We start from the raw sequence: 26,214 nt of genomic DNA, 5'->3' as shown, positions 1-26,214 counted from the left end.
GAACAGCAGTTATGAGAGCAAATATTTCCACATGAATCAATTCAGCAACGTATTATTGATTGATTGAGTGACTTTACTGATCTCACAGTGGAGAAATGTACTTGTTATATATTATAAATGTAATACAAAAAAATCTACAAGAAGGAAGTAGATTAAGAAATACTTTGGATATCATAAATGTTTTCCTCATTGCCGACCTTTTAAAAATTATTCAAGTGTCAGGTACAAATTTAACGGCTTTTAATGGGATTTTATGTGATTCAAACGAAGCAGTAAATAGTTGTGAACAAAAATGACAAAAAAAAAGGAAATACAAAAATATCATGCATCAGTATTCAATGTTCCTATTCCAGTACTTTGCAAAACTACTTTTTACTCTAATTGCTCTAGGTTTGCATTTCAAAAATAAGATTGTCCCTGAAATCCATGACACCAGGTTTCCATGGATTTCATTTAGAGGTATTGGCTTAAAGAGGGCTGAGAACAAACATGCATTACTTGTCATACTTTCATTTATAAAAAGCTTTAAGGTTTTTTCCCCAAGTTGAATTAATAAGGTACTCTGTATTTGTCTTTTAGATAAAGTCTTGAATAAAAATACTTTCAAAGTTTATAGCTGTAAAGTCACTAAATGTGATAAAAGTTTGAAGGCTGTTGTGATTTTTTGTGGCATTGCAATTCTTGGCTTATTTATTGCCAGACCAAACATTAAGTCAAATTTACGGGGCGTTAACTAAGTCCAACCCTCCCAATGGCCGGTAATCAACCAATGAAGTCTCATTTAGAACTCAGTATGACTGGCGGCTACCATAGCTTTGTGCCACTCTGCTCCCTCTTAGGCAAACAAGGATTTTACTTGGCAGTAAAACTTGGTCCATTAGTGTTATTATGGTAATTATGGTTCTGTGTGCATTGTAATGAGGCTGCTATACATGGATGTAGTGAAGACCTTGTCCACCCCCAGCCAGAGAAAAAAGGGGGCTAAGGATGAACAGGCAGTCATCCTGTTTGTCATTAGCAGATGTGACATTATTGTCATTAACTCATCCTTGCTTCCACTGGTAGTCCAGCCAAATTCCAGGCTGAAATAATGTAACTCACTGGCATATGTCTCTGAAGCACAATGATTAATCTGATTATGTTAGAAACTTTTGGCAAAATGATTCCAGAATATCCTCTCCTTTCATTTATTATAGAATTTACATTTTTTTTAACTAGATATGCCAAGGCAAAGCAGCAAAGACATATCCATGGAAATACAGAAAATACTTTTCTCCATTAAATTTGATGTTTAAGATTGATTGTGCTATGTTTATCTAATTTATTCCTTTGAACAATGTTTGCAGTACTATTATCCAGTATAGATGTATAGAATGGAAACACAATCATTGCTACAGTCCTTATCTTTAGACATTAAAGGTTTAAGTTCTCTAATGATTTTGCTTTCTATGTATGACTTTTTTGATTAGAGATTTTGGGAAGTGCAGATTGTGCAGATTTCATAGCTACGGTCTGGAGTGTTAGTGTTTCAATTAAAAGCTGGGGTAACTGTTAAGCTTTTACAGTGTTGGTTGATCAAACCTTTTGAAGTTTGTCCTAGCAAATGCATACCACATTTGAAAGTCTTTCCTTTTTTGGTTTCCTTTAACCACGTTCCCATCTCCAAAAAAACATTCCCCTTAGAGGGAATTTATGAAAATAGTTAGCTTTATTATTGATTTCATCCGAGTAAAATAGTCACATATTCGAAAATAAAACTTAAATTCAAAAGAATGTAATTAAAGTATATTGATTTAAAAAACAAATGCCATGAGAGCTGTACAAAACAAAATTTGGTCTAGGTCTAATCAATGAAAGCACCTCACATTGTTTCGCTGTCGCTGACTGTTAGCAGGTATAGCAACAATATAGTGATTCAGAAAACAGTTGGTTTTAATTAATGATTACTTTTCTTTGCTTCTGAAAATAAACACTTGTTTATTTTATCAATTACAGGTCATACAAATCAACTTTGAAGAGTTTGACTTAGAAATTGGATATGATTCACTAACCATCGGAGATGGAGGGGAAGTTGGAGACTCTAAAACAATAATTCAGATGTAAGTAAAAAAAAAATGTTATACTTTATAATGCAGATTGTTGTGATTTACATTTGTTGATTAATGTTCTTTACCAAACTGAGGAGACATGTCATGCTTTTTTTAGGCATCAGCAAGCACTATTCCAGTCGGATATTTGACCACCCTTTTTATTGAAATTTTGTAGAGAACATTTAAGCTAATTTGTTTCCTGTTATAGATCTGACTTTCATCTATAGATCTTAAATAGAATTGAGAGTGGGCTTTTCCAGAAGTTTAATTTGAGTCTGTTTCATCCATTCCAAAGCCTTTTTTCGATGTGTTTGGGCTCATATGCAGCTGGATCACCAATGGTCCAGGCTCTAACTGTTAGGATGTTAATGTGGGGTAAAGCAAAAGAGTTGCAATGGAAGTCTTTTTTTATCCATCCACCTTTAGCAATGCACTACCATCTTTAGCAGTGAAACAGTTCCTTAACATGACACTACCTCTGCCATGGCAGTGGCTACATTGTATTTAGATTTGAAAATCCCACATTGAACCCTCCAAACATGTCTTGTCAATACTGACAAACCTTTTCTCCAGAGGCTCTGAAATAGCTGTAAATGTCAGTTCAGCTGCAACACTAGTGTTGATTTGAAACAGGGCAATTTTTGGGGATGTCACCCTACTGAATAACTTGCTCCACTGTGAACATTTACAGTAGACCTATGCCCCTTCTGTTCCCAATTTATGATAGGTCTGAACTGTAGTCCTTCTAAGATAATTCTTCTTGAACACAAATAGAAGATTTATTGACTTCTGATGGTATGGGATAGTTGAAAGATGTAATAGAACTGGTCAGACTGTGAAGATCCAACACAGATGTCAAAACTTATGAATAAAAAGGCTAACAAAAACATGATCATTTGGGCCTTACCTCCGCCCTATCAGATATCCCAAAACAATCTGTTTAATATCTGGAAAAAGTCTAAAAAAACAATTTAAATGCAATCTACCAAGAATAGTGGTCAATATCATGCAAGAATTCTTATGGTATTATTTACCAAATATAGGATGAACAAGCCTTTCAAATTGAAAAGTAAATTAATCATAAATAAAACATTAAATTAATCGTTAAGCACATTATAAGTATGTGTACTGGATTTGTTATTTCCTTATAGCCATTGATATATGAGTGATATATGAGTGATATTGTAAAATAGATTAATATTTGAAAAGTGCTTGATTCCAATGTTTCTGTGTCTTATTTGCAGACTGAGTGGGAGCTTTGTCCCTGACCTGATTGTCAGCATGTCCCATCAGATGTGGCTCCATCTCCAGTCTGATGAGAGTGTGGGCTCAATAGGTTTCAAGATCAACTACAAAGGTACACCATTACATCTTCTACTCACTGACAAGAGCCTTTTGTGAGAACTCACAGATAATGTTAAAGAAAACATTCTTTTGAAGCTGGCTGGACTAAATCCTCTACTTTTCCCTTCCAACCATCCATCCATCTTCCCCTTGCAAACAGAAATTGACAAGGATAGTTGTGGTGACCCTGGCACGCCTCTATACGGTTACAAAGAGGGCAGTGGGTTTTTAAACGGTGACGTCCTTCGCTTCAAATGCCAGTTTGGATTTGAGCTCATCGGGGAGAGGATGATTACTTGCCAAAACAACAATCAATGGTCAGCTAACATCCCCATCTGCATATGTAAGTCCTGTCCAAGCCCAGTTCAACCTTTTTGTTTTTTTTATGACAACAAATACAGCAGTTACTCATAAACTTTGAAGGTTAATAGTTACAACAAGTTGTTGGAGAATTAATTACAGTCAATGGAATTAAACATGTAGTACACAGTTTGTAAAAGGCCAAAATATAGACTTATTTACTTGTAGCATGTGGTTTTCTTATTCTTTAATGTTTGGCTGAATTAGGGGAAAATAATTTGTTTTATGACTCTTACACAGTAAAAGGGAATATTATATAGTACATCCACCTTTGTCATGACAGAATTCCGGTCTTTAGTTTAGATAGATCTAAACAATGCAGAGTGTTTGTTTCGCAACACTAACTGTGCCCATTGGGGCGGTGTGCTGTGTTTCCATGCACCTGTACTGCAATATGGCTATTCTCCATGCAGCTTCTCCAGCTACTCAGGACCCATGGGAGCTATGCTGTCTCCTGATTGCTGAGCTACTTATACAATAGTGACATTGTTCTGCTGGAGTTGCTTCACACATTTCTGTTATGGCACAATGCTCCCTTTAGAGAGCCCCATAGTCTGTGAGATATGCTCTAAGACAAATCACAGTACTTTCATCAGTGAAGTTTTATGAATCATTGCTGGTGTCTTTTCTACATTCTAGTTCCCTGTTTCTCCAACTTCACTGCACCCATGGGGACAGTACTGTCTCCAGATTACCCAGAAGGCTATGGGAACAACCTAAACTGTGTGTGGCTGATCATCTCTGAACCTGGCTCAAGGATTCACTTGGCCTTCAATGACTTTGACCTGGAACCTCCCTACGACTTCCTCACTGTCAGAGATGGGGATCAGTCAGAAGCAACAATGCTGGGACGTTTTTCAGGTGCTGAAGTACCTTCACATCTCACCTCCAACAGCAACATTTTGCAACTGGAGTTTCAGGCTGACCATTCGATGTCTGGAAGAGGCTTTAACATCACCTACAGCAGTGAGCAAACCATCTCATATTTAAAGATTTATCTTTATTAACAATGATGAAAAAAGCTTTTGTTTAAACTATACATTTTCCATTTAAAATTGCTGCATCTCATCTAAATAGGCTTTTTCCCCTTTCTCCTTTAATCAGCTTCCTGGTAGTGCTAATGATGTGAAATTGTTGCAATAATTGCAAAACACATGTTTTGCTATATTTTACTGATACTTCTTCCAATTTCCTTTTCAAGGAGAGTTTTAAATGTTTTCTTATATAACAAGATTGTAAAGATGTTAGTGGTGATGTTTTAGTGCCCCTTCCTTTACTACTCTGATTTGGTGGTGTGGTAATCTGAAATCTAACCTAGCATCCAAAAGGAGATATGTAGGTTACCCTTAAGGGGTTATTAATGCATCAAAGGTGGTATACTTTAATTAATTAATGCATTAATGCATCAGGGGTATACTTTAATTGTAGAGTAATTTAGAGCTACATATGTATTTATAAGCATTTCTTTCTGGACTGTGGAATGAAGACAGAGCCCCTGAAGAAACTGCAAAAGTTCAGTCAGAAATCCAGCTGCAACACAAGAATGCTTTTCACTAAATCCACTGTATAGCCTTATAGGAAATGAAAATAATTTTTAACCAGCAGCTGAAGATTGAACTGATTAGTTAACTGAATCATTAAAATAAATCTTTATTCTCAGTGCTGTGCTTCATCTTACTTGTATTCACTCATGGCATTCTGAAACATATGGACATTAACAAAGCATGGCTCCTTGGGGACACTTCACCAGTCCACAACTGCAGTTGCATTTAGCTGAACATGGTCAGGGAATAAATCCTTTCACACATAAGAATTATGGCCCTACTTGTTCTTTTTCACACTCTTAAACAAAGCATTGTGAGCTAGCGTCTTGGTGATCCATAAGATTTATCATAAAGCTATCCATGACTTTGTTCATTATTTTTATTTAATCTTTTCAAAAGATTTTTTCAATAACTGATCTTGTCTTTTTGGATGTTTTCTTTGTCTTCTTTGACAAATTTACACCTAGCTTTTCTTTAGGCCTGAGGCTCATGGAACGTAGGTACCTTGTGTTCAGTCCGCTCAATCTACTCTTCTGAAGTCCTTCTTTGATAGAAGACTTGGATAATGACTAGCTCCTGGAGAGTATTGTTCTCTTGGCTGGATGTTATAAGGGCTTTATTTTTTCACAGAGAAGGATACTGTTGCCTTTGATGGACACTCTGACCTTTCTGTGTAGTCACTCTTAACACTGCCTTCTTTTTGGCTAAAAATCTTCTAAAATAACATTGTTCAGAGATCCAGCTCTAATTTGTAACTGAAAGGCCTGTAATTTTATCATAAGTAAAAAAAATAAGGAATGATTAAAATAAAAAAATACATTAAAAAATGTTTGGATTAGAATTAGGTATATTTATTCCTAATTGAATTATTATAGTGATGACCTTATACTTTGGATATATCGCTATTAATATTGCTTTAACAGAAGTATTTTATTTTCAACATGCTTTTACCACAGCGAAGTAACAGTCCCATAATAAATATTAATAAAAAATGCCATTTTATTCTCCTCTGCTTTAATTTACACTATAACCAACCTATTAAAAATCTCACAGCAGTCAGTACTGTGAGGACTACTATGTGTTGTTTTGTTTTACCCACAGCTATCCTTACAATGCCTCTCTTGGCTAGGTTTCTAATGGTTTTATATCTTTGCTGCCTTTGACTTTACATCTTGCTTCTCCCTTCTTTTACAAGCTTTTGGGCAAAATGAGTGTCCTGATCCTGGCATACCTCTGAATGGAAGGCGTTTTGGGGACAATTTCCAACTGGGTAACTCCATCTCTGTGGTTTGTGAGGAGGGTTTCATCAAAACACAGGGAGCTGACACCATCTCATGCCATTTAGAGGATGGGAACGTGATGTGGAGTGGGCCCATTCCCAAATGTGAAGGTACTGGAATGGATAAAGTAATTATTCTGTGTATTTGCAATAGGTTAATCTGAAAGGACAAATAAAGAGCAACATCTGGGTGGGTTTCTTTCACCACAACCAGGAACATCTGCAATGAGCTATATGTTTTGTTTTAGTGCTTTGGTGATTTATGCCATATTTTTTCTTTCATTATTAAAATTATAATTTAAACTCTCAATCTTCTGAATTATTAAACATTTCTTCTTTTTCGCTCCTCCAGCTCCTTGTGGGGGGCACTACTCAGGGCCATCTGGTCTCATTCTCTCCCCTGGGTGGCCCGGCTACTACAAAGACTCCCTTAGCTGTGAGTGGGTTATTGAGGCCGAGGCCGGACGCTCCATCAAGATTAGCTTTGAAAGGTCTGTATGTCAGTACATGAACATGTGTATAAATATAAAAACACTTTTACAAAGACGCATAGAAATTTATCACACACAACGCAAGTCTTAAGCAAATACATGTATACAATCAGATTAAAACAAGTATTCCACATGTACACAGCATACCCTTCACTTTGGAAAACTGTGAGATACATAGAATTCTGAACTCAAAAGTAAGCAAGATGGTCAAAGCATCAAATATTTGAAATTTCTTTTTTTGCCTAGTGATTTCTGCAGACCTAGTGCTTTGGAAAAGTATTCTCAACATTTTTTGACATTTATTTATGTTATAACTTCAAGCCATACAAAAAGTAATGTAGGATTGGGAAGTCAATGGAAAATATTCCATGGTTTTCACAATATTTTACACAAAAACCTAAACATCTTGTGGGTGTGGTGTTCAGCTGACTAATTTCTAGAGTTGCCTTTTGCCACAATTAAAACCTTCAAGCTTTTAATTTATTTATTTTTTCAGCAACACTTTGCTATTTTTATTTTATACAAGCTAAACTATAGTTGCATTAAAATGAAAGTATGGTTTAAAGCATCTGCATATAAGTTTTACAACAGGAAAGCATGATCTTGTTCTGGATTTGACTTTTTATTCTAATAATAATAACCTTTGATCTAAACTGTTTCATTGTGGCTTTGGTTCCATCCCTACCTTAAATATTTTTTGGGGTGTATTGCCTCCAGTACTCCTCTGTAATTAGCTTCAAGGATCTTCTAATCATCTTTTATAAATTAAATCAGTAGTTTTCCTTCTGGTAGGAAACTCATCTCATATCCACATTTTATCATTTATGATGATGTACAGGTCTTGCAGCATTTTCTTGAAATAACAGCATATTAGAAGATAAATCTGTTAAAATATCGTTACTGTTTTTCTTTAAATTAATATTGATTAATTTCTTTAAAACCTTGTGCTAATGGAAGTTGTTTGATGTAGACCTGCTTTATATTCATATCATGTCATATTTCCAAGATGCCCATTGATCTTATGCTGTCAAAATAATCAGTATGATTGCTGGTGCAAGTTATGTCTCATGTTTTATTACAAAATTAGTCTGTTGGTAACAAACTAGGGGTATTGTGCTGAATGAAAATATGCAAACTCATTATCTTACTTATCTTTGCTGTGTTTTTTCTGCTCCTAAGGTTTCAAACAGAGCTCAGTTATGATTTTCTGGAAGTGCACGATGGCCCCAACCTGCTTTCCCCTCTGATTGGCTCGTATAACGGAACCCAGGTCCCTCAATTCCTGTTTAGTAGCAGTAACTTTCTATATCTGCTTTTTACGACTGACAACAGCCGATCAAATAGTGGCTTCAAGATCTTCTATGAAGGTGAGAATGTGGTGCTATGTTATATGGTTTTCTTTAAATTGACAATTACCTATAAATATCTAATTATCTTGCATTTGATACTCAAATGTATTTTATCCATAAATTGTTTTGACTAGATTTTTATTGTATAAGCTCATTAAGTTATATCACTAACAGCTTATGCTGCAAAGCTTAACATTCTTTAGGGCAGACTCAAAATTACTATTTTGATGTGCAAATATTATTAAGAGTGGTGATTCTACACTTAAAACCAGACAATAGTTTATCAATTTATATATTAGGTCAGGCAGAGAACCATAGCGCTACTTGCAGCTCCCAAAAAAGCAGATGAAAACGGTGGTCCTGTTTCAATATAAATTAGTTAATTTCAGTTAATATGTAATGAAATAACTTTCAATCTGTTGTATTTTGTCAAGGTACGTATGCCCAAACCTTGGTGTTGTGTTGGAACAACAGATGAAAATGTGATTATGAGCAATGATATTGTTGAATAGCAAGCTTCTCAAGTAAGATTTAATATTCAAATATAATACCTCTTTAGGTTAAACGTTTTTTTATTGAAAACCCTTAACGAAGCAAGCTGAATGAAAATAAGGAAAAGAAACAAATGAAAATGATTGAAAATAATTGGAAGTTATGCAATTATCTGACAGTTCAGTATGGATTAGTTTCAAAGTTTATATTAAACAATTTGGAAATAGGTTAAATCAGATTAACAACTAATTTAAAACAATTGACAGCAGCAATGCATATCAAAAAGAATAATAATACATTATTTAGGTAAAATAATATTTAAAGTATTTATTGCTTGTTTAGAAATTAATAACCATAGCATCATTGGATTTTTTTTGAGGGTGAGAGAAAACAAAGATGCTGCGGGCACTGTGCAGTGAGCCGGAGTCCTGTGACCAACGAGGAGAGAAAAGTAATGGTCATATGTCTGAAGGGTCAGTTTTCTGAGTTCACTATAAAGTCCACTATATAGTCCCAGCTATATAGTGGACTATATATTTAGGGATCCCAATTGCTCCCAGCCAAAGTACAGTAAGTACTGTTCTTCCTGGGGTCCGTTTTAATCATAAAACATCAAGATAAACAAATAAATCCCAACATCAAATATAGACTTCAGTCAAAGTTAGCAAATAGGACTAGTGTTAAATAAATATAATTAAAAAGCATTACAAAATACACAAAGACAACATCCTTACAACAGACTGACATTACATTTAACAACTAATATTTATGCTCAAAACACAAAAAAAATACTTTCACTAGGCATTAGTAAGATCTTATTTAGGTGATCATTAAGTCTGTAGGATTATTTGCTTACTGCTTAACATGTTTGATTATCAGTCTAAAATGTGGCAAATTGTTCCAATAACAGCTTGTCATTTAAAATAGTTTTTCAGTGTGTTAGTTCTTGGCAGAGGCAACGTAGATGTCACATTGGAGGCTCGTCTTGTCTTAAAGTCCTGCCTGTGCTAGGTATGCTGTAATTAGAAAGCATGCTAAATGGTGTCTTTTATAGAGGAGCTTATATTCTGAGCACAGAAAAACAAGATTGTGATGTGACTTCCCAAAAGGAAATATATGAGCACTTGATATTTGTATGAAAAAGTTCCAACCTTTTTTTGTTCTCTGGTATACTGTAGCAGCTAAAAAACTGCTGGAAATTTGGAAGATTAGAAGTGAGTGAAATATGATTAAAATCATCAGTCAATGCCCCAAATGCTTGTGGCTGTGTCTGTAGACTTTAAACAGCAGAACTAATGACATTACACACACTGTCTGCAATAGCAGAAGGTGGAATTCTTACAATTACAAATACAACATGGCTGGACTCACTGGGTAAATAATATGGAAGAAAACTATGGTGGCCCAGAGGTGCCAACACTAATACAATACCCGCAACATAAATACAAAACCTGCAACGCAAATACAAAAGCTGCAACATAAATACAAAACCCGCAACACAAATACAAATGCTGCAACATAAATACAAAACCTGCAACACAAATACAAATATTTGTAATTGTGTTGCGGCTTTTGTATTTATGTTATGGCTTTTGAATTTGTGTTGCAGCTTTTGTGTTTATGTTGCAGCTTTTGTATTTGCGTTGCAGCTTTTGTATTAGTGTTGATACCTCTGGGCCACCGTAGAAAACAGACTACCAACAGTTAAATTCCTTGACTGGAGGGAAAAAATTCACGCTTACGTGCTGGATGATGCCATCTGTTATTCACAAGCACTGCAAACCCATCTCTCATGACTTTTCCACACTACTCTCAAAAAGCCTAGCAGAGAAACTTTTGAGTCAGGTTTATGATCCTGCAGCCAGGTCTCAGTTAAAGAAAAAAAATAATAGTGTATTCTCAATATTCTGGCTGAGTCCATTGGCTTGGAATTCTTCTAACTTGTTTCCTAAAGATCTCACATTGTCTATAATATTTTATGGAAGAGATGACTTGTATTTCCTTCTCCTCTCTCTTTTCCTTGCTCCTCTGCATCCTCTACACCACATTTTAAACTCAGCTGGAAGTAGCTTATGTTTTATTTCAGCCTTCGAGATCTAATAAGCTGCTTTTAGATGTAAGAACCAACTTGCTATGAAACTTACCAAGAAATTTCCAAAAAAGAAAAGATTTTGGCAAAATTACAACGTTTAACACCCGAAGTGAAAATCCTTAGAAAAATAAAGTGGGGGCGCTGAGGTTCTTATAATTTTTTTTTTTTATTATAATTGAACTACCTCAGCTACTCCAAAGTGCAGCCACCTTGAGCAGCGCAATTCTATAACTATATTAGCTGCAAAGCATCAGAAAAGTACCATTAGTTACCATTAATAATACCATTAATGTGTAAAGGAATGATAGTAGTGTTTAATCTAATGATTTTGCAGTAAATAAGAAAAATAAATCAATAATGCATGTTGTGTACTTTAAAGGAAAGCTCTGTGTTTACACCATTAAGCTTTGTCTCCCAGATTGTTTCCTGAGAAGAAATCACTTGGAATAAACACTTTAAATAACACCTCATAATGTATATGTATTGAATTAACTATGAGACATGATAATGGTTTTTCCAGAAATTGTAATCGTGCTCAGACCAGCTTTTTTTAAACTTTTTTTTTTTTTTTATTGTCATTACACTGTCACAATTACAGAGTAAAGAAATTCCTTCTCTGCATTTAACCCATCCCCTTGGGGAGCAGTTGGCTGCCATTGCGCGGCGCCGGGGGAGCAGTGTGGGGTTAAGGGTCTTTTCTCAGGGACCCAGAGTGGCATTCTGTGGGAATGGGGCTTGAACTCAGAACCTCAGGATTCTAGGCGCAATACCCTAACCACTAGGCCGCCACTCCCCCAAACCAGAGAGATGGCTTGTGTTACAGATGGCAGAGCTTCCCACTGGGCTCGCTTCTGAGAAAGTCGGCCTAGAATACCAGTTAAAGAAGCATTTCACACACATAGCCTGCCACATCATCACATCATTACATCATACACAACTGAGCTCAAGTTCTGGTCCCAGCCATATCAAAATATTACACATTGTTCCAGATAAAGGCCATTCCGAATGCACAGAGAGCTTGTTGTTAAGAATTATACACTCTATGTGTGCCATAATTTCATTCCCAAATCTATATGTACATAATGAAGATGGGAACTGTTTATCCTGACAAAAGAAATTAGATAAACTGCTTGGGAAAACATTACCCTTAACAAGTAACAGGCAGGTAATATAACATTCATACTTGAGTAATAAAAATGTATCCAATACAAAGGTGGTAATGGCTAATAGACACAAAGGAATTCTTTTTTTTAGCATTATAGTGCCATAAGTGGATCGGAAGCACATAAATGTTAACATCATAGCAGTTGAGGCGTCTTCAAGGTTTGCACGGCCAAATTAAGTAATTTTTGGCATTTATGCCGGACTGTGCGCTGTCTGTGCAGACAAAATTTCCGCGTTACACACCTAGATATATTTGTAACTATGTGAATGCTGAGCTAGTAAAAGTAACAGGTCCTACTGGCAAATTGCAAATTGGCAAATGTAAACATCTAGAGACATTCCATGAGATAGCCCATAAATATCACCACTATCAACAGATTGTGGGAAAACGCCTGGAAAGAAACGACTGTCACTCTTGGACGGCATTAAGAAACTTTTAAACTGTTGTAAATGGCTGTGTTTTCTACTTCCTAGTGTAGTTTGGTGTTGTTAGCTTGCAGTCTGTGCTGTACATGCCTCCCCCTTGAGCTGGAGAGCTTGAGAGAAAAGCTGTGCAGAGTATAAATGCTGCACAACTTCTGAGTGGCGTCTCATTTTCAGCACGGATTGTTTGTGCATCAGGCATAACCTAACCTTAAAGGCGACATATATTGCAAAGTTTACTTTGTTGGATCTGAATTACACTCCCTTGTGTAACTGGAAATGTATGGGTTTATTTCAAGTCCAGACTAAAGTCTATGTTTGTAATTCATCTAATAGTAATATTTATCTAATGGTGGTGAGGCATGGTAATAGGTCAGTTTTGTACCAAAACATACAGTACATGCTGAGTTCTTCTTGCATAGGGCATACACCTACTGTATTCTCCGAAAACATTCAATTTTTGAGGCAACTGCCTGTGTGGAGCTTGGTACTATTTTTGTTTCACTGCACTTAAGCTGTTTCTAGAGTTACCATTTTGTTTTTTCTCCTTTGATTTTGTTTTTTGTGCTTTTTCTCACATGAAGATGACAATTTAATATAATTTGACATGTGGTGCACTTTTTACTGTCAGTCTTACTAAAGCTGTCATTGCAGCAAGATGTGGGGTTAATTAGGGAAGCAGTATGTCTGTCATGTTTTCAAGTAACTGTTTGTGAATTTCTGCTAAAAATTAAGCACATTTGTTGTTTCCCTGTTTGCTGTTTTAATTCCAGAAACCATTGCTCTGTGTCGGTGAAGCAACTAAATCATGTATTGTTTTTTAATTGAATAAAGAGTTGACATAATTTGTTGACTCTGAGTCTCCACATAGGAGCTCTGTGGTGATAAACAGAATTATCCTGCAAGCCTTGGGGCACTCTATGATAGAGAACTGTGGTACAAAATGTAAACTAAGTTGGAATAAGTTTAAAGGATATGTAATTTTCTTTGTTGCTTTTCTAATTCAAAATGATAAATATCAATCTTTCAAAATGTATTCTTCCACTTTGATTACAAATATTTCTATGTACCACGAACAGCACTAATTGCAGCTGCATTAAACAATTCTACAGGATTAGGTGGCTTTCTGATATCTTATGTGTTTAAGCTTGTATGCTAAGCTTTTTCTTTCCATTGTATTATGCTTGCACTGCTAACCTTTGAAGAATTAGATAGAAAAATATTCTCGACATAGTTTGATCTATTTTTATAGTAGTTTGCAGTGGCATCATTACCCGTGTCATTCTGATTTGATTCATAAGACAAAGTTAGCTATTATGTCTGTATTATTGACTGAAAGCAGGCCACAAGTGCCCTTGTCTTATTATGTTTTGTTCTCAAGAGCATTTTTCTTTTGTTGATGAGGACATTGAAAAGCAATAACAGCAGGATCATAATATCTTTTTCCAGTGCCATTTAGGATATATCTAATTGCTGAAAATGCCAAGGGAAACCTTGCCAACTCTATATGTAGCATTGTATAGAAAATAAGGGTGAGTTATACAGTAAATAAACTGACGCAGGGTAAAATTGTATTGATTCCAGTTATGTATAGGGTCCCTACATTTGCTTTGTTATAGAGCCGTATAAACAAGAAAGAATTTGGTCAAATTAGTTGCAGAACAAAAGTTTCCTATTTGTGGGAATCATTTTAAAGCCAATTTCTACAGCTTACAGTAAAGATAGAAAATTACATATTTGCCAATTTTAAGAAAAGTGAACATTGACTGGCTGATCTCCTTGCAAATTCCCTCCATTATTTGCTTGGAGATCAGCCAGTGAATTTAGCCATTGCTTGTATTCATGAGAAGAGTTATTGCTTATTTAAAGACTGTAAGCTAAGCTGGATTCAAACGTCACCAGACCAGAAGGTGCGTATGGTCCCTCAGGCATATTCTGCATATGTCCTCGTTTTTGCTCCCAGTGGAATTGACAATGAGCTTTCAAAGGGAGCCTTCAACGAGAATTGCACCATTTAAATTGTTAACTCGCCTAAACTGATGTTGATAGCAAGAAGAACGGAACTCCATCCTGGATGACAAAGCTACCTATGATCTATATAAAGCTAAGTTGCTTCTACCACAACTAGAAATGTCATGGCTGACTCAATGAAAGCAGGGTGCTTTGACCCTGTATTTATAAAACAAACTCAAATCATCACAATTCGACCACCACGCTTAACAGTTGATATTAGGTTTCTCAGCTGGTATGCTGTCTTCCTCAAACATGAAACTGTGGCTTAAAGAAAACGTTTAAGCTTCATCTGTCATTATTTAAGGTCCTTATTTCAGAAGTTTTGTGCTTTCTTCAAATACAACGGAAAACACACACAGTAAACTATAGGGTTTTGATATTCGAAAAGTGTGTGTCATTCAGTGCTTTCAAAGAAGAAGTGTTTGGCCTTTTCCTTTAATATTGGTGTCATAAACTGCACATTTTTACATGCTAACTGGGGTCTGTGCATTGTGTTATGGCAAATATACAAAATTTTCTCCTGTTTGTAATCAATTTTTCTCATTATTATACTCTCCAGACCATCGATTCTTACAATTGTACCTGGAGGACATCTTTATTTCCAAAGAATCATAACAGAAACTGTTTTCTCCAGACCCGTAAATATTATATATCTCGTTGCTTAACCACCCTGTCTATGGTAGTTAATTAGGTTCCTTGATTAGCAGAACTTACCTGCTACTTGGTGCCTAAATCCAATAGTAGAAGCACACTGTTTTTTACACCTGACATCCCTATTTTGGCTTTATTATTGTTTAATACAACCTGATAATATGGATGTGCTCTTTCTATCTTTCTTTCTTTCAGCATAGATTTAACTATTTTTAGAACTCAGTGAAGATCTTATCTTATCTTCTCTTTTAATACTTCAGGCTTGGTAAGACCCTGATCTGAAAGAAAGAAAAACGTTTTCCCTGTGATGCTTTCAGTGAGATACATCGACTTTATACATGTTGGTCGTAGTTTGATCCTGGTAGACACTGCTTTCTTCTGTGTACCTAAGCTAAAAATAAAAGCCTGCCTTAGAATAGTCTCCCTGCCAATGACCTGACAACTGCTTACACATCTGTTGCCAGTCATTGCTTAAAGTCTGCATATTTTTAGTGCATCAAAAGAAATCCTACCTGGAAGAAAGCCAAATGGAAGTCATGAAAATCACAGGAAAAATGGGGCCATCTTTTTCCTGCTTATAGAGCTGCAATTTGCACCAGGGTACTCTTGAGGCAAAACTGCCATGAAAGTACTTTTTATGAAAGCCAACTATAGTGGTCCAGTATTTTCAGTGAGCATAAGAGTGTATTTGTGGCTTCTTGAAGGTCATAGCCTCAATTCTGCCTCTGCATGAAACAACTGCCCAGTAATGCTGAACACAACCTCACATGCACCTTTTGCCCTCTCTCTGTGGGCCTGGTCCTGGATTATCAACGGCAACAAAAAACAACAAATAGGAAGAAAATGCCAACATCCAAAATCTGAAGCAACTAATGACTCTGCTGAATTTTTAGCTCTTATTACCTTTTATTAATCAATTTATTTATCCATTTTGTGGCAAAAAGGAAAATAGTTATTAAAATACTGATACCAAACTCATAAGCAGTGAAGTATTCAACTATTGTGTTTATATGGTTAATTTATACTGCTGGTTATCAGCTGAGTAAAGGTGCAATTTTTTAATTAGTAAGAAATATGCTCTAACTGAAATGGAGGACTGATTTTTTTACAATGGGAAAAAACTATGTTTGTTTTTTGTTTTTTTCATGACGGTTGTGTGACTTTACATCCATGTTATAAATTGTGAACTTTAAATGAGGTACCAAAGTTCAACGAATTCCTATAACAAACAGATACAGGTAAGCAAGGTTTGCCCCTTCAGATGACCTGTGTTTGCTTTATGTTTTTATAAATGTATCAGATAATCACACATGTTAACACAAAGATATCTTTTAAAAAAATCAGTATTTTATTTATTTATCTCTGATGGACCGAGTTACAACCATGAGGAAACATAAGAATGATTCCAAAAAGCTGCATATTTGTTTTAATTCAAAAATGAAAGTTACAAAACCCCATACTGTAGTTTGTTAAAAAGATATTCTACTGTACAAGACAGAAAAATTTGAAAAATAATAAACATGAAATGTAAGCCAATGACTCATAGCGCAACTACTTAAATGTATAGTGGAGGATTTTAAAAGACCCACCCTCTCCACTTTCAACCCTGTACCCGGCCTTGAGAGGGAACACCTATTAGACGTGTGCCCATTTCTCTTTGTGCATGCTGTGTTTACAAGTTGCTGTTTGCATCACTCATACAAGCTTACTTTCCAAAAGAAGATTTGCAATTTTTCCACCATGTCAGACATGTACTGTAAGAGAAAATGGGGACAAGCACAAAGGATGGCCTTACGTAAACATGTCACCAGACTGATTGACAATTAGGAGGACCACTTATTTTTTATGATCCACCGGGAAAAAGAACATCCTCCACTATACCTTTAAACATAAGTAGATATAAATTTCCCTTTTCCAGCAGGAGCTGATGTTCCAGTACTTTGAGGACCAATCAACATCTTTGTTAGGGCAAACCCTAGACGACTATCTCAAAGGGTTACACTAATTTCCATTGCAAGCAAAAAACACTAAATGCCTCCTAAACCACCAACTGTTTTACAGTTGGCAGCAAGAACTACAGTGAAGTAAAACTAAAAGTAAAACAATACATTAGCAGCATGTTTGATGAAATGTATTTCTTTTTATATTCTGCTAGCGGTCACATTGGATACATACTCCTGCATGGATCCTGGAATCCCAGTGAACGGTTTGCGGCTAAGCCATGATCTGTCCATTGGCTCCATCGTGTCCTTCCAGTGTGACCCTGGATATAGACTGAGCCACGAAGAACCACTTGTTTGTGAGAAAAACCACTTCTGGAGCCATTCGCTGCCCACTTGTGATGGTATGTAAGGGTGAACAGTTCATGTGAATTTCAGCACATATACAGTATGAGTCTCTTTACTGAAACAAGGAAAGTGGCCCTTCTTTTGTTCTTTTGCAGCAAATCAATTATACTGGCTAACGGTATAATTAAGAAATTATAGGAAAATCAATAATTCTACAATACAAATACTAATTTCCACATGCATTATTCATTAATTTCAGTGCAAACCCTGGTATGAAGCATTATGTGTTGCCTTGAGCAGTACTGGCTATGCAAATGGATTTTGTCAGTGCTTTTATACATGGGGTTTTATTCAGCAAAGACAACCAGCTTGTGAAAACATTACTTTCGGTGACGACTAATTCAACAGAATGGACACCACAAGATATTTGCTAGTTACTTGAATATATTTATAAAACAGTAAACATATAATGTTACTATAACTTTACTAATCATGACATAGTAGAAATAACTGTCCCTTTTCCATTTTAAATATAGGCAGTTAAATGTGATTTTCTGGAGTACATTTATTATATAATGAATGTAATGCATTTCCCTTCATCTGCTTTATTTCAGCTAACTTAGTAATCTCTTTATTTTAGGGTGTTTTTTTTCCACCTTTAATATTTGGGTTTTGTTTAGAAACACACTGAGAACTTTGGCAAATCAATGAAAGAACATAGGTAATGTTCCTTTGTTGAGCGCTTCACCGGCATAAAAGAACAGAAATATGCAGGGATTCACATAATGTACACGAAACAATGTGATCCCTTACAAGTCTCTCAAAGTGGCTGCTCTAAAATCATATTTATAACTATAAGGTATTTTCTTCCCTAGGTATGTGCCAGTGTGGTGCCAAATGCCTTGGCAAGCTACATGTACAATAATAATTTGCATAGCATACTCATTAACTTTTAATAACTTTAAGTAATGCTGGCTTATTAATGACTTCTTGCTTTTTTTTCTTTGTTTTTGCTGATGGTTGACGATACAGTCCTTGGTGTATTGTTAAACTCCTCAGGTTGGGAGGGGGGAGTGGTTTGTACATGCAGCTGTGGAGCCCAGCTGTATATAACTGAATAAAATCCTCCATATATCTATATCTATACAGATAGATAGATAGATAGATAGATAGATAGATAGATAGATAGATAGATAGATAGATAGATAGATAGATAGATAGATAGATAGATAGATACAGCTTATGTTATTTCTATGAATGCTGTTTGACATGCATTATCCTTAATCAGAAACAACCTTTTTAACTGAGTTCCTGCTACAGCATAAAGAAACATTTACAGGTTCAAACTATATCCAATTACACCACTTAACCTTCGGGCAGATCGGGCTTTCACCTCTGAGTGTCCATCAACAACCATTGATGGAAAAAACAAAACTCATTAAGTTCTTTTGATAAGATAAGGCGCATTTTGGCAGTCATTTAAGCCACCAATCAGCCATTTATCAGAGTAATATTACTGTGGTGGTGGTGGTGGCAGTATTCTCTCTCTGACTGCATTCCCTGTCTTTTCATCTTATCTGTGTCCACATCAAAAAAAAAAATAACAACTGGAATATGGAACCTGATTTATAAATAAAGAAACAGTATAAAAACATTATTGAGATAAGTATGTGGGGAAAAAATGAATTTGATTGAACAGAACTCAGACACTGAACGTTTGATAAGAGATCTACTGCTAATTAGATCAACAAAGCATCAGGATTATCATGTTTAATGATATTATATTTTCTTAAGACTTGAAATCTTGAATGGATAATTCACCTAATATATAACTTGATGTCCAACAAAGAGGTAGGACTGTTTTGGAAAGATGAAGAAAGAAAAACATTGTACTGGCAGCAGCAGAGCAGGTCCTCATAAAAATATCAGCGGATATGATATGAGTTGAATGCATTATTCATGCCAATTGGTCCTTTGACTTTAGGTGAAGGATTTATTGGAGTTTCTTTTTTTTTTTTTTATTGACACTGACTATCTATTATCTTCCTTTTCTATTCAGCATCATGTGGTGGGGATATCAGGGGACCTGCTGGGATAATCCTGTCACCGGGCTATCCAGAACTCTATCCTAACTCCCTTAACTGCACATGGACTGTTGAAGTCAGCCATGGAAAAGGTAGGAAATGTGTGGTTTTATTTGAACTTAGTTGGTTTGAATTTTATGTTGCTTAAAGCAATGCATTTTATGAGGTTTTACTCAATTAAATTTAACAGGAAGCTTCGCATTTAATGGCCGCTCTGCTAAGATGTTTTTAGTTTTCTTAACAAATAAAGGGTTTGCACTACATGGCAAATTTTCAAATCCATAAAAATACAATTCAACTCAAAGTTTTACTGCCTTTTGCACCATATTTATCAATTTAATATTGCACTGATCTGAACTTTGTACATCAATTCCTTTTGCACCATGTCTCTCCTACACTGTGTACATTTTGATCACTTCTGCACTATATAAATAGAAATGTTCATCTTCACTGCTTAGATGCTCATTCACTGTTGAAAAGCTATATTTAAATTTAATTTTGTATACAATCTGTGTATACAAAAATGACAATAATTTGCATTTCACTTACCACCTAACAAAGCCCCCATAAAAAGCCCACTAAGTTTGCTTGTTTGTTCGTATGCTCCTTGTTATGCTCCTTACACTTTACCCTAATCAAGGAGAAAATTAGAATTTCTTTATTTCCCAAAGTCAAATTTTATTGCTTTACCAAAAGTCGCATTAAATACTTAAATTTAAATTAACTCAAAACAAAACTATTTGGTTTGGATTTTAATTCGTCTTTAACTTCCCTTCTTATGTTTTTGTAATGAATTAATAATTGTAATAGGTCACATTAATCTAAATATGCTCATCTGTTTCATAAAAAGCTGAGGTTTCTACATATCCCCATGAGGATTCTGTACATAGACTAAATGCTGTAAATCTACAGAACGTACGTGTATGTATGTTAAGTGACATGAAATACACTATATATGTTCCAACTTCTATCTTCCAGTTAATAAACTTAAAAGATTAATAAAAAACTCTTTAGAATGTTAACCACAACAATAGAACCTTGATAAAAAAGTAAATCCATTACAAGTACTTAAAAACTAATATTAAAAACTAATAAAGCTGTTTTCTTTTACTTGTAAGTACCACCTTTCACTTTTTATAATGCCATATTGTAAATCATCCGCAGACTGCAGGGCACAACAAAATTAGGTTTATTATCGTCATTTAGTCAATTCTGTATTTTAGTAGTTATGATATCCCACACAGAGGTGACTTTTGATTAATTGATCTTCACCTTTATGTTTTATAATGAAATGATTCATCATTTCATTCTATTTATTTATTTAAGGGTCATTTGAGACTTTTTTATCAAGAGAGCTGAACATTGTGAAGGACATTACATAGTCATACTGGAACGGATACAACAGATGGCATCGACATGGCAGCACTGATTGTGCTGAAAAGCAGCCAGTTGGCCATCAGAGAGAGAATCAGGATGTTGTTGTTGCATCTGAGCAACAGTGTGATAAACCAGAAGAATAATATCTTTTTGGGTTTACATACTGCGGCTTTTTGAGATTAGGTTATATGAGCTATTACATTTGTCTTATTTATACACACAAATATGTAGGGGAGACTTGGAACAGTTTTTTTTTCTTTAATTACTCCTTAATTACCATAAATTTAAATATGATTAAATAGAAAAGGTTTTTTCAATTTTTCTTAATTTGGATTTTTTGTTTAAGTCAATTTTTACAATTATTCCCATCCATGGGGCAACATCTCTGGGGTACTGTAACTGCATCCAGTCAACTTCAAACATCAGCTTTTGAATTGTGTTTTTTTTTTTTTTTTTCATTGAGCATAATATGAATCTAAACAATTTAGCTGCAATTTGGAGCTCTTTGAAAAGTGCACAAAAGTAGAAAAAAATTAAAACGTTTAATTCTTTATAATTAATGATTTTTTTTTATTAATAATACTATTATTAACATCCCAAATTAACACAGCAATCACAACTTATTAACTCTTTGAACCTTAAGCCAATTCGTGACATCCCAAAAACAAGTTTTGAAACGAAATAAAAAAAACCTGTCATTTTAGAAAAAAAAAAATATTTTTAGAACACAGAAATCTGTATACTAAACATTATTAAACAGTACATTAATATTCATAAAAAAAATTGTGATCAGATTTATTCTAAGTAATAAATACAATATGGTCAGTATGGTACAGTAAAACAAAAATACACAACATTAAAAAATGTATTCACAACTTAAAAATATTGTCATTTTTAATAATATTATTTCCAATAAATGTAGAAGAGTATCTCGTACTGTAGGTGTGTTCTGTCCTAATATTGAGGGGCAGGGCCAAACTACTTCCACATTTATTACTGGTTTTAGTCGTGCAATCTAGCTCCTTGGATCTACTCTGGGCTTTGCACTGCAACAGAGGCAGGCGAAGTGTAAATTGGGGGCAATTTCTCTGTCATTTGATTTTATTTCATAAGAAACTTTAAAAGTGGACCGGCTTTATAAGATCTAAAACTAACCCTAACCCTAAAGATTAATGACATATTTAAATAATCACTTCATAAGCTATTTATTGTATTTAACACTTGCCACCTTCCATATTTTTCAACATGGTTATAATTTAAAACTGCATCTTAAAAAAAAAAGAAACATTTTATGGATTATGTAAACCCTAGGTTATGATTTCAAATAAGATATATAGTTTTTATTATTTTAATGACAACATGTATTTATTTCAGGGTATTTGATTTTTTGATATCCATGTATTAAGGATTTCTCTAACTCTATTATTGTGTATGATCTACATCCCTCCAACCATGGACTTTATTTTCTCCTCCAAGGTGTCCAGTTCACTTTTCACTCCTTCCACCTGGAGGATCACCATGACTACCTTCTGATAACAGAAAATGGCAGCTTCGCTCAGCCTCTGGCTCGACTCACTGGCTCAGAAAGACCTGCACCAGTTAATGCCGGCCTGTATGGGAACTTCAAGGCCCAGCTACGCTTCATTTCTGACTTCTCCATATCTCTGCAGGGATTCAACATCTCCTTCTCAGGTAAGAAGGCATATGTTTGTTCTGTTTGTTGGAGAAGTGCAAGTGGGTTGAAGTGAATTTATTTAATGATTTAAAAGACTTGAAGTAGAAATTTGGGGGAGATAGGATGAATGGTGAAAATAGGATGCCAAACTGAAGGACAGTGACAAACAAAAAAACAGAAAGGCATAGAATTTTGATTGTTGTATAAAGAGATGAAAGAGCAACAAGCCTCTCTGAAGCCTGCATAAAGTAATGTTTAATGGGTGTTTTGTTGGTCATTGGGTTGAAGGTAAACTCTGCCTCGGGGCTCGCTGGTAAGAAGAGGATAATTACCACACAGAGAGGTCATGCAGGCAGTAGGCGTCTGACTATGATAATAACACTCATCAAAGCATGTGGGCCAGTGACCTGAGAACTGGGGAGACTGCGGCGCAAAGAAAAATGGGCCCCATGCCGAGACCAAGGAATGGATAATTACAGAGAAGTGGAAATAGAACTTGAACAGATAGAGAGGGAAGGTGAGACAGATGGCAGTTTTAAATGAATAAGGACGATAGTTAGGGCAGAGAAAGACTGAGGTAGCAAGACAGAAGGAAATGCATGGTAGAGAAAAAAAAAGATGGAGAGTTGAAACCGAGCCTTCTTGCCAAATATTTGTCTGCGCTTTGCTGAAGTGAAGCATAACCTATGAGGCCATGAATATTCAGAAAGCAGTCGCTGATTGTGTTTTGTCCTTGCATGCATTATAATTAGCATCTATAGATTCCCTGATTAGAATTCATTTCATGACCTTTTAAAACTTTTGATCAAAGGTTGCTGATTTTCTCAAGATTCATCCTACGGCAGACTATGGCTTTAATGCCTTGCAAATCAATATTATGACATGGTTATCCACATTGCCTTCTGCAGACTATCTTAAAGAAATGCAGATAGCATCAAGGTGTTATTCCTCAAACCAAGCTGGAGTTTAATCTTCTACAATTTTTAGACCACCTGCACTAACTCTGTTAAAGGATTTGTACCCCAGGTGATCACAGTTAGAGAGCCCATCCTTTAGCTGGACATCTTATGCTTTAGGCACGTATCCTAGCCCAATGAAGTGTCCTTGAGCAAGACAATTAATTCCCAGTAGCTCTTTCTTTCTATCGATGAATGTAAAGAAGTAGAAAAAATGGATTGTGGGATTCTTGTTGAAGGAAGTTTACCTTAGATATAACCTACATGAAATATAATTACCAGAGACAATGTTTGTTTTCTTCTAAACAGATTTCTGCATGCAATGATTTCTTTGTATCCTATTTGCAGAATATAATCTTGAGCCTTGTCAGGATCCTGGAAGTCCTCAGTTTGGCTGGCACACAGGCTCCAGATTTGGCATCGGTGACTCGCTGTTGTTCTACTGCAACACAGGCTATCGTCTACAGGGGGCAAAAGAGATTGTGTGCTTGGGAGGCGGCCGCCACATGTGGAGCGCCCCGCTCCCAAGGTGTGTGGGTACGTGCTGAGCTATTTTTCCTTTCCTTATTTTTTGAATGTGTATTTCATAGTTTAAGAGTTTGGCAGTAAATTGATGTATGTAGAGTGCTGTCAGAGATTCTAAGAAACTTTTTGCCATATCATCAATCATTCCCTAAAAAAGAAGAGTAAAAAAAAAAAAGATATTTATTGGCCCAAAATGGGGCCAATAAATTAAATTGAACATGTCAATAATGAGTTCAAGAAAATCCCCTATTTACTGTAAAGATTGTAAGATAAATAGGATGAGTTGACTAAAATGTAAGATCCATTGGTTTTTCAAATATTAATTAAGGCTCAAGATATGAAGTAATTTCATATTGATACTTTTGAATGTATAAATCTGACAATTCTGCTGAGTATCCTCTACTATTTAATATTACAAAGGAATCATTGAATGTAAAATGATTGTTTAACTCTACTAACTTTCTTGTAGTGTGTCTGTGCCAGTTTATAAGGATTTTTAATAGCAGTTGTTAATCCAGTGATAAAGTAAACATGGTACTTTTACCCTTTATGTAATTATTCAGCTAGACGCTGTCTATTTCATGCATGCTGTAATGTTGTTCTTATATATGAGAATGTCTGTTTTTTGTTTTGTTTTGTGGCAGCGGAGTGTGGATCAACCGTCTCCAACAATGAGGGTGTTCTTTTGTCACCTAACTATCCAATGAACTACGACAACAGCCATGAATGCGTGTACAGCATTCAGGTCCAAACCGGAAAAGGCATCAACATCACTGCCAGCACCTTTCAGCTCGCACAGGGTGACATCGTTAAGGTAAACAATGGCTTTGTCTCCTTTTCTTAGTAGAGCGTAGATAAGCCACATAACAACAGGGAGCCTGCTGGGGTTTATTATGTAATCCTCCTTTTTAAAATCTTTGACTAGAGTATGTGAGTACAATCTTGATGCTTACATCACTGTTCTAATTTTGAAATAAAAGATGGAGCTGACAACAACTACAGCTGCGCTCTTCTTTTAAAAAAATAACTACTTTAATGAAGTGTGTTTTAGCAGCTTTGGTCAGCACCACAGATGGGGTGTAAATAGCTGTGTGGTAAAAAAAGGAAAGGATATGTGGTCCCCATTTTACAGCTGAAAGGCACTGGTTTGAAAATGCAGCTGTCTAAGAATTCTAACATGCCAATGAATAGCAGTCACTCTGTGGAGTTTCAGGTTACGCTCTGCGTTTTTCCCTTATACTAGCCCCTGAAATGCAAAAATATCTAATTATTTCTCATGAAAACAAAACCAAACCATGTTTTTGATATGTCAAAGAGTGTTCCCTTATGCTAATCAGGTGAGATCAGAAATATAGTTCAGGGAGGGTTTACAAAGGTTTTTAATTAATACAGTTCCTTGCAAAATTATTCAGGCCCCCTCCAACCATTTGACATTTTCTCACATTATAGATACAAACTTATACTGTTTTATTTGGATTTGATGTAAAAGACCACTATGGACAATCATTAAAAAAAAGTGGAAATAGAACGGTAGATGGATTTAACCTAAAAAATCTCAACAGAGCTGCATACATTCATATTAAGCCCCACTGGCTGAGTAGCATTTAGGGTACCAGCTTTGCATATCTAAAGACTGAAAACCTTTGATTTTAAGATTTCCTGCAGATTCTAAACTAGATTTTGTTTGAAGTTTGACTGGAAAATTCCTGTACATATTTATGCTTTGATCTATGTCATTGCTATACTATTTGGTGATTCAAGTTTATGGCTTTCAGTTTGAGGCCTACCGGAAGGCGAATCTGTGCGATAGTATCTTGGCCGTTTCTGATGGCAAAGACTTGAGGTGGCAAAAAAGGTGTGATGGAGCTCTGTATTCACCTCCAGCTTTGGTCACTTTCTTTGCTCATTAATTTTCAACCAACACTGCATGAAAAGTGAGATTTTCGTCCCCGTAAACTCCCGCAGATCTCCCTAATTTTCGTCAGTTTCCGACAATTTGCAACCCGCGCTTGTCCGC

At 35.5% G+C, this 26,214-nt stretch overlaps 1 protein-coding gene across 1 annotated transcript in view; it reads left to right on the top strand.

Moving 5' to 3' along the window:
• Positions 1 to 26,214, top strand: part of LOC107102721 (CUB and sushi domain-containing protein 3-like) — a gene marked incomplete at its 3' end in the record, with an annotated part of 164,716 nt that overhangs the window by 64,619 nt on the left and 73,883 nt on the right. Inside the window, exons 11-22 of the mRNA XM_015402128.1 lie at positions 1,996 to 2,099; positions 3,335 to 3,447; positions 3,595 to 3,777; positions 4,434 to 4,760; positions 6,534 to 6,728; positions 6,970 to 7,108; positions 8,288 to 8,475; positions 17,448 to 17,636; positions 19,640 to 19,756; positions 22,518 to 22,733; positions 24,021 to 24,209; positions 24,842 to 25,011. Coding sequence (XP_015257614.1) covers positions 1,996 to 2,099; positions 3,335 to 3,447; positions 3,595 to 3,777; positions 4,434 to 4,760; positions 6,534 to 6,728; positions 6,970 to 7,108; positions 8,288 to 8,475; positions 17,448 to 17,636; positions 19,640 to 19,756; positions 22,518 to 22,733; positions 24,021 to 24,209; positions 24,842 to 25,011 — 2,130 coding nt within the window. The remainder of the gene's footprint in view (positions 1 to 1,995; positions 2,100 to 3,334; positions 3,448 to 3,594; positions 3,778 to 4,433; positions 4,761 to 6,533; positions 6,729 to 6,969; positions 7,109 to 8,287; positions 8,476 to 17,447; positions 17,637 to 19,639; positions 19,757 to 22,517; positions 22,734 to 24,020; positions 24,210 to 24,841; positions 25,012 to 26,214) is intronic.

The sequence above is a fragment of the Cyprinodon variegatus genome, unplaced genomic scaffold (assembly GCF_000732505.1).
Source record: "Cyprinodon variegatus isolate N-32 unplaced genomic scaffold, C_variegatus-1.0 Scaffold1304, whole genome shotgun sequence".
NCBI classification, from domain to species: domain Eukaryota; kingdom Metazoa; phylum Chordata; class Actinopteri; order Cyprinodontiformes; family Cyprinodontidae; genus Cyprinodon; species Cyprinodon variegatus.
The sequence above is the reverse complement of the archived record's forward strand: the minus strand, read 5'-3'. Positions and strand labels throughout refer to the sequence as shown.